The sequence below is a fragment of the Galeopterus variegatus genome, unplaced genomic scaffold (assembly GCF_000696425.1).
Source record: "Galeopterus variegatus unplaced genomic scaffold, G_variegatus-3.0.2 Scaffold906, whole genome shotgun sequence".
Classification (NCBI taxonomy): domain Eukaryota; kingdom Metazoa; phylum Chordata; class Mammalia; order Dermoptera; family Cynocephalidae; genus Galeopterus; species Galeopterus variegatus.
This window is the reverse complement of record NW_007727017.1, coordinates 105937-115453: the sequence shown is the minus strand read 5'-3', so window position 1 is coordinate 115453 and position 9517 is coordinate 105937. Positions and strand designations below refer to the sequence as shown.

Here is a 9517-nt window from a genome sequence, read left to right as displayed (position 1 = left end):
GGGAGCACATGTGGGCCACTGCCCGGCTCTGTGAGAATCTTTGGAATTTCCCTGCAGAGAGCTGTGCTGCTGCTGGGCCAGAGCCACCGAAGGGCGTCCCAGCCCATGCTCCCACCAGCTCATGTCCACAGAGGCCACACTCTGTGGCTAAGGGACTCCAACAAGTTCCAGGGCCCACGGGCCTTTACCCTGGCCCCTCTCCCCCCATTGCAACCAAGAGCTGGAGGCTGACGCTGGCTTGTTTTTTCTTCTGAATCACATTTTCTTGGTTGGAAGATTGAGGAACAGTTGGTTGTGCGGGGAGAATTTGGTCAGGGCAGGCACAGGGTGAGCTGCTGAGTGCCTGGAAAGAGGCGCTGGGGCCGAGTGTGACTCGGGTTAGCCAGCTCCTTGATGTGAACCTCCTTGCCATCCAGGAGCTGGAGATCTGTGGGCCACATGGTAGGAGGTAGCGGGCCAGGTGGGAACAGACCAGTCCTTGATCTGCAGACGGGAGGTGGCGGTAAATGTGCCATCCTCTCTGTTCCTCTGTGGGTCCCCTTGGAGACCATCCTATGCAGTTCTCCAGAGGTCCCCAGAAAGACAGAGTCTCACAGCCCCCCAGCCGACCAGCTCAGGCTTTTCTCTGTTCTCCACCTCACTTCCTCATTCATTCCTCTCTGCCTCCTGGATCACCTTCATAAAACCGTCAGCATCCAAGTCTCGCCTCGTGCAAGACTTGTTTTCAGGGGAACTCAAACTAGGACCTGTGTTTGCTTACAGTGGGGTTCTTAAAAGCTGGCTAACTCTGTTGTGGGGGCTGCGCTTGCGTTGTGAGATCCCTAGCCACCACCTTCTAGGTACTTAGCCCCCCTCCACCACTACCACCATTTGAGACAATCAAAATGTCTCCAGACATTGCCAAATACCTCCTGGGGCAAAATTGCTGTGGTTGAGAACCGCTGCCTCAAAACAAGTGCCAGGAACTCAAATTCCAGCAAGGTCACATGAAGGGGACAAGTGACCCTGGGAGCACTGGGGACTACAGTGAACTGAGGAGGACACACCCCCTCCCCAGGGGCAGCCACCACTCTGCTGCCTTGTGGGGATGCATGCCCAGGGTTGCCAGGTCCCACCCCACCCCCATCCTGTTCTCAAAAGAAGATAGAGGTTGGGGGCTAATGTGATTTTTTTTTCTGATTTAGAAAACTGAGCTGGCCAAAGAAAACACATCTGAGGACCTAGTGAGCAGCCCTGACCCACCACAATTCCCAGGCTTCCAAAACTGACCCAAGCTTTTGGCTTCCTGCCTGGCTTTCTCCGGGAGCCAGGCCTATCAGGAGCATGGGAGAAGCCAGTCTCATCCTCATTCCTGGGGCATTTCCAGTGGTCTCCCAAGAGCTCCCAGGCCTGGTGACCCCAGAGCATGGAGAGCTGGGGAAACTAGGAGGACCATTTCCTGGGAGGCTCAGGCTACATCAGGGTATGAGGCTGGGGGCTGTCATTTAACTTGTCAGAGCGTGGGCTCTGCAAAGTCCAGGAGTTTAGTTTCTGGAACACCAGTCAAGGAATGATGATTGACAAGAGAAGGCCTAACCTCCAACCAGCTGTGTGGGGTAGAAATGGTTGCCATCCTCCACCTTACCAATAGAGAAGCTAAGCCCAAAGAGGGTGAATGGCTTTCCCAAGGTCACATAGCTAGTAGGTGGGGGAGCCAGGACTGCTTGCCTTTAGATCTGTATCTCAGCCCCTCTGCTGTACTTACTGCCAACCTCCCACGTTTGCTGGAGGATCACATGCTGAGCTGTTTATTCACTGAGCAAGCAAGCATAAAACACCACAGGGTACAGGGTACGAGGGATCTAGAACGGGAAAGACGCACCTTTTCTGCTAGTCTGTGGCTCTTGTAGGGCAGAAATAGAGGACCTCGCCTGAGAAGACCATGCTGAGTGCAGTGCAGCGTCACCAGGCTCTGCCAGTATGCGTGTTTCTTCTAGCCGCTGTAACACCTTCCCACAAACCTCGCTTAAAGCAACACAAATGCATTCTCTGACAGTTCTGGAGGTCGGGAGGCTGAAATTGGGTCTCACCAGGCTAAAATCAAGGCCGAGGCAGAGCTGCAATCCTTCCAGAGGCTCTAGGAAAAAATCTGTTTCCTGCCTTTTCCAGCTTCTAGAGCCACATTCCTCAGCTCATGGCCCCTCCTTCATCTTTGAATCCAGCAAACTCATCACTCCAACATCTCTCTCTCTGACACTAGCCCTCCTGCCCAACTTTTTCTCTTATAAGGCCGCTTGTGATTACCTGGGGCTCACCCACTTAATCCAGGATAATCTCCCCATCTCAGGATCTTTACCTTAATTACATTTGCAAAGTCCTTTGGCCTTGTTAGGTCACATATATGCGGTTTCTGGGCACTGTGGTTCAAATATGTCCCCAAAGTTCATGTGCTGGAAACTTGATCCCCATTGCAGCAGTGTAAGGATGAGGACTCCAATTATGGTATTTGAAAGGTGGGGACTTAAAGAGGTGATTGGATTGTGAGGACTGTGCCCTCGTGAATCCATTCATATAATAATGGGTTGATGGTTTGATGGGTTTTCAAGGAGTGGGCTGGGGGCCCATAAGGAGAGCAAGTGAGCACATTAAAGCGCTCTTGTCTAGGTCCCACCCTCACCGTTCTCGCCATGTCATCACCTGTGTCACCATGTCACCACTTGCATTGCCACAGAACTCTGTAGAGTCCCCACCAAGAAGAAGGCTCTCACCCCATGTGCCCCCTGGACCTTGGACTCCCCAGCCTCCAAAACTGAAGAAATGAATCTCATTTATTTATAAATTACCCAGTTTCAGACATTCTGTTATGAGTGATGGAAAATGGACTAATACCCTGGGAATTAGGGGTGGATGTCTGTGGGGACCATGACTCTGCCTAGCACATTGAGTTTGTGGTGATATATTTCTGGAATTGCAGAATGTCTTAGCTCAGGCTGCCATAACAAATTCCATAGGCTGGGTGGCTTAAGCCTAAGAAATATATTTTCCCACAGTTCTGGAGGCTGGAAGTCCAAGATCAGGGTGTCAGCAGGGTTGGGTTCTGATGAGGGCCTCCTTTCTGGCTTGCAAATGGCTGTCTTGTCACTGTGTCCTCACATGGCCTTCCTGCGGTGTGTGTGCATGGAGATAGAGAGCAAAAGAAAGCTCCACCAACAAGGCCACCAGTCCTATCGGATTAGGACCCCACCCTTATAACCTCATTGAACTTTAATTACCCTAAAAGTCCTGTCTGTAGACACAGTCACACTGGGTGAGGGCTTCCACACAGGAACCCTGGGGGACAGGAGTTCCCTGCGGTTCAGTCCGCAGCACAGAGCCTCAGTGACGTCTGCTCCCGTGTCCACCCCACTGCTCCCAGGCTGCCGGCCCCCTGGCTTTCCTCTGTGTTCTGCTGGTGGGGGAGCCTGGAGGGAGGAAGGAAAGGAGAAGCCCACGGTGTCCCCCTCTCTCAGGCGGCATCTCTGGTGGCAGATGAATCTCCTCTGTGACCCCAGCTCCCTGTGGACAGCCCCTGCAGTGGTTCCCACAGGATGACCCCAGCTTTGGGGGCTCGGATGACACAGCTTCCTCCCTGTGTCCCTCCAGCCCAGGGGTGGTGGGGACTTCCTGCTGTTGCTAATCTCTGTGTTGCCCCCACGGTCACCTGGGTTTGTCTTTGCAGCCCGTCTATTGCCTTTGTAAGGAGTTCCTGGCATTCGCACCCTTCTGTTGAGCCCTGTTTTTCTATCTGGATCTTGACCCAAACCTCCCTTCACCCACAGGACCTCGGGCTCTTCACACATTCCCTCAGTGCTGGGGGAGGGGGTTCAGGGTGTCCCTTTTCTCTTCCTTGCTTTTTCTGCCCCTCCTTGGTGACAGAGCCTGTGCCTGCTCGTGAGAATCATTTGCACTGAGGGCGATTCCGTAAGTCACTGAGCCGAAAATCAAACCCGGATCCCTCTCTGCTCTCTTTCGTGTTATTCTGTGTTTTTAGAATGGTCGATGACAAACTGTTGTTATTTTGTTATCACAAAACACCAATAAAATTTATAACTAAAAAAAAAAAAATCAGGCTTTCCTCTAGCCCAGTGCTGTCCAACAGAACTTTCTATGATGATGAAAGGTGCCTTATACCCGCACTGTCCGGTATGGCTGCCGCTAGCCACATGAGCTCTGGAAATGTGGCTAATGTGGTGGAGAAACTGGATTTTAAATTTTATTTAATTTCAATTAATTTAGTTTTTTAAAAATATGTGTAAATTTTTTTTTTTTTTTTTTTTTTTGTGGCTGGCCAGTTTGGGGATCCAAACCCGTGACTTTGGTGTTATAAGGCTGTGCTTTAACCAACTGGGCTAACTGGCCAGCCCTCAATTAATTTAAATTTAAATAACCACAAGTATTAGCTAACACAGCTTTAGGCTCTTGTGAGATTCCTGGGACCCTTGTAGCAGGACTAACAGTGACTGCTCCTACATCCCAGGATTTCTCTCCAGCATCCTAACACCTGTATAAAAATGTCTTGTATCAGAAAAAAAGAAAAAAAAGAAATCATCATTCAACAAGTTATCATTGTGCCAGCTTGTGTGAGGGGGACAAGATGAGTGGGGGTGGGGTTGAGGCAGAGAGCACAGAATAAATGCCAGGCAGGCTCAGGGCAGCAGGGTGAGGGTCCCTGGGCATGCCCAGTGGTGATTCATGGGGTGACTTCAGGGCTGCCAGACTGAGAGGACAGTAGGGAACCCCCACCAACGCTACCACTCCCCTAGCCTGGATGCAGTGAATTTAATTCCAGGTCTTTTACAAATCCCTGAATGACACTGAGGAAAACAGACAGAGGTCAACATGGACTTTTTCATTTTCCATGCAAGTAAATCTGCTCACTCAGCCCCTCGGGTGGGCTAGGCAGAGATGCCGGGAGATGGTTTGCCTGAAGATGAGTTCTTCTCCAAATCCAGGTCTCCCAGGCAAGGACAGAATGCAGGGGACCAGCATGAGAATCTGCTTCTTGGTAAGTCAGCAACTTCTGTGAGAAACTTCCTGAATGCCAAGGCCCCTCCCCCTCCCCCATATATTGCCAGCTGACCACCCCCAGTGTCTCTCCGCAGGCCCCACTTGGTGACAAGAGGCTGTTTGTTGTTTTTTCCAGTCATTCCACAATTTCTTATAGAGAGCATATAGAGCTGAGACCCTGAGACCCAAATTCCCTCCAAGGGGTGAGTTAGAGAGAAGGATCTGGAGAGAGGGGAACTCTAGTGAGGGCCTGGGCATTGGACAGGGCTCTTATGTGTCACTACATTTCATTCTCCAAGCCACCCCCCAAAAAGAGAAATGTGACCCTTGAAAAAGAAAAGAAAAATGAGGTGCAGAGAAGAAAAGCACCTCGCCCAAGGGGTGGATGGCCTGGGACTCTGCAGGACTCTGCAGGATTCTGGAGTCTGGGCTTGTCCTGCTCACCATGCGCAGCACACACCCTCCCAGGAGACAAATACCACCACCCACAGGAGTGGCTGAAAGAGAGGATGGAGGACACAGAAGGTAGAAGAGGCAGGGCAGAGTGGAGAAGAGCCTGGGGTAACTGCCTGCGTGGTTTATCTAACCTCAGATTAGCCACAAGCAAGCATCTTAGCCGCAGTGGTAACAGAGGTCATTTCTGAGTTGCGTGCACTGCACTATGAAGGGCTTTTCTCTGATTGTTTCTTTCAATTTGTAGCTTCCCAGCGAGAGGTTCTGTTGTCACCATCCCTGTTTCATAGGTGAAGAAACAGACTCAGAGAGGTGAAGTGAAGTGCCCAAGGTCACGTGGCTGGGGAGAGGTCCAATAGGGCCTGGAACCCGGGTCTCCAGAGCTAGTCCCCTTCCCCAGAACACACCTCCTTTCCAAGGCTGCCAGAGCAGGAGGAAACCCAGCCTGGCCGGAGCAGCCCCTTCTTTCGGGGCAGAACCACAGCCTCACCGGGTCCCCGTGGCATATTGTGGGCTCTGGCAGTGATGGGGCCTCCCTTCACAGGCCATCAGAACTTAGTCCAATCGGGCTGGGAAAGATTCTGACATTTCCCTTCTCCTCCTAATGTTGAAACACCTTGTCCCTTCCACACCCTCCCTCACCACTCTGGGACCCCACTGCCAACCCTGGAAGACACGGCAACTCCTAGGCTGGTGAAATGACACAGAACCCTCTGGATTAGAAGGTGGCGGAACAAATTCCAGGGCCTTCGGAAAACCAGAGGTGTGAGGGCCTGAGAGGAAGGCAGGAGGTCTGTAGCTGGGGACTCAGCACACTGTCCAGGAAACGGGGATTGTGGGAGGTGGGACGCCCCCCCCCCAAGATACCATGGGGCCAGGCCTGGGAGGGTCTTTGCATCTTAGCTCACCCATCACCCCAGCCCAGCATCCCCTTACTCTCCATTCTCTCCCCTTGCTATGGTGTGTGGACCCTTGCTAAGAGAAAGAACAGGGTAATAAGGGTGTAAGTAACATAAAAAACAAAACAAAACAAAAAACAGGTTTTGAAGTTGTTAGAGATATGGGCCAAATCTTAACCCAGCCACCTCCTTACGGGCTAACCTTGACCAGTCGCTGGACTTCTCTAACCTTCTTTTTCCTCATGTGTGAGAAGAGAAAATGACGGTGCCTTCTCCACGTGTGCATTGAGAGAGCTGGGTTGATACGTTTGTGCTTGGCCTAAAACTGGGTGCAGAGCGAGCGCTCACAGCATGGCAGCTGCTGCTGTGTTTGTAGAGACCCGTCTTAGCTCCCACCTGGGTTGTCCAGGGTGGCCAGAGGCAATGGCATCTGGAGAAGTCCCACCTCTGATGTCTTGGTTGCTAAGACCTTTCTGTGGCCCCACAGCTTAGCTGAGCTGAGCTGCTACAAGCAAGGCCACCAAGAGATTGGGCAGGTGGCAAGCCGAAGGCCACCTGTGGCAATTCTTCCTGAAAAGAGGTGCCATGTATTGTGGTGGTGTTGTTTGACTCATGTGAACTTATCACTTGTCCTATACTTGCTTCCCCAACATTAAAATAAAGGCTGTGACTGACGGTGCACGACGCTTCCCCAACAGCCCATCCCTCCTGCTCCTTCCTGCCTCCAGCCACCAGAACCCCACTCGTCTGGGCTTGGGATGCTCCCAGCCCTGGGGAATGTGTCCTGATTGGCCTAAGCTGGCCATGACAGTTCCTTTCTACTTTGTCAAATACTTACTTTCTAAGCCTCCTCTATACTAGGAGTGGCCATGTGACCCAGTGTTAGACGTGAGAAGAAAGAAAAAAGTCTGCTAAGTTGCATCAGGGAAGGATTTTCTTCCCGGATAAAAAGACAGAATGTTTTGAGGAGAAGCTCCTTGTCCCTGCCCTATTCTTGCTGCTGGAGATGCTGCATACAAGGGTATGCAGTTGGAGTTAGCACAGCCACCTTGTGACCATGAGGCAACCAGCATGAGGACACATTTCAATGGGCAGAGGAATGGACAAAGTCTGGATCCTTAATGAAATTGTTTGCTTTCTGAACCCACCCTCTGAACGTATATTTCTAGCAGCTAGTTAAGTGAACAATAAATATTCTTATGGGTTAAAGCAATGGTTCCTGGGTGTTCTGTTGTTTGCAACCAAAAGCATTCCTCACATATGCCACCGAGGAGTAAGTTGAGTGATTTAGAGCAGAGAGAGAAAGCCGCAGCATTGCTGAGCAAGGGGCTCTGTGGTAGTTGCTGGGGTGACAGAATTGCAGAGGAAGTTAAAGGGATTTTAAAGAAGTGTGGTTTCAATTCCCTTAATTTCCTTTGATGATGCTAGTACAAACAAGAATCAGAATTACATTTTGTTTCCTTCTAATTATTTAGCTGTTTCTTCAACTAGAAGAGACTGAACCTTGTGGAGTATAGACATTATTTGGGTTACATTTGGAACCACAATTTGCATTCTGAAAAATTATCAGGGATTTAAAAGGAGATAAGATCAAAAGAAGTTTACATTATAATATCCATATGCTTTAAGTTCAAGTTTCTCATTTGGAGTTTTTTTTTTGTGGCGGCTGGCTGGTATGGGGATCTGAATCATTTGGAAAAACTTGGGTAGTATGAAATAAGTTTACTGCCAAAGGGACTAGAGAAAGGGGGCCAATATCTAAGCATAATATTCAAAAACATTAAAAGCATAATTCACATTAGTGTGTAGTAAGTACATGCTGGGGTTATTTTATTCATCAGTGAGGGAATTAGCAGAATGGCAAAGCTGGTTCAAAAGAGGACAGGAGAGATTGGTAAAAGTTATATACAAAACTGGTTAGTGTTTTGTGTCCTACAGGGCAAAGAAAAAAAAAAAAGAATTAGTGAACTCTGAGGTTACCTTATCACTCACATCTCTCCGGACACACAGTCACTGGCAACTCAGTCATCTGCAAGTTCACCTCTAACGGCGCAGAGTCTGGGATGTAATCAACAGTAAATGGTAAATCAAACAAAGCCATATCAGAAAGACAGGTAACTTTCACTCAGTCTTGTTAGACAATGTTCTAGCGTGATTCTGGAATGGAACACAGTAATCTTTGCCCTTATCTCCAAGTTTGACACCGTAAGAGGGAAAATATGATATTGATGGTGCTTTGTAAGTTACCGGGTGATGAGGCCCGGCCCCTCACTTCTCATGCTCACACACACATGTGTGTGCACACATGCACGCACACAGAAGCATGCACGCATCTGGGTGGAGAATACTTCCTTGGACTAAAGTGTAACCCTATAAAAAGCTGGGTCCCTGATGAACTCCAGGCCCTGTGCTGCCCAGCGATGCACCAGTCATATTCGGTTGCTGCAACCAAAAGTAAATAAAAAGGCCTTTGGACGTTTACTGTGTCTCTTGAAGAACACCAGGGAAGCCAGCGCATAACCAGCAGCACTGCGTGGCAAAACCATGTCCCCTCCGGTGAGCCGCATCTTCCACACGCTTCCCGGGCACTTTCCGACCTGCCATCTGCTGGGGCTCCGGCTTGCCCTCCCGCCCTGCCTTCTGCCAGCCCTCATGCTTTCCTCCCTCCTACCTTTCCAGCCCTGTTCTCCCGCCCACATTCTCCTGCTTCTGCCTCCCCACACCTGGGAAGGGGCTGGTGAAGTGGGGGCCTTGTCGGCCAGTCAGGGGCAGTGCCGTCCCCCTGCACCCTGCTGAGCTCCTCGTGTCTGGGCCCTTGTGGCAGAGGGAGCTCGGGTGGAAAGAAACAGCTGTGCATGCACACGCACAGCCGCTCATCCTCTCTCACATGTGCTCACACAGTCTCTTCCACACGTGCCCTCACACACATGCACTCCCATTCACACGTACTCTACTCCCTCTTGTGTACTCACGTGCTCACACACACACTCACACACTCAGTTCCACACACACCCACTGTCTCTCACATGCTCACACACTCATACACACTCACACTCTCTCACACACACACTCTCTCACAGTCTCCCACATACACTCATGCTCTCACGTCTACTCTCTCACACACACTCACACTATCTCTC

General features: G+C 50.4%; 1 protein-coding gene across 1 annotated transcript in view; it reads right to left on the bottom strand.

Moving 5' to 3' along the window:
* Positions 1-311: 311 nt before the first annotated feature.
* ERCC6L2 (excision repair cross-complementation group 6-like 2) overlaps positions 312-9517 on the bottom strand; it is a 115104-nt gene continuing 105898 nt past the window's right edge. Inside the window, exon 11 of the mRNA XM_008573342.1 lies at positions 312-427. Within this exon, the coding sequence (XP_008571564.1) occupies positions 312-427 (116 nt within the window). The remainder of the gene's footprint in view (positions 428-9517) is intronic.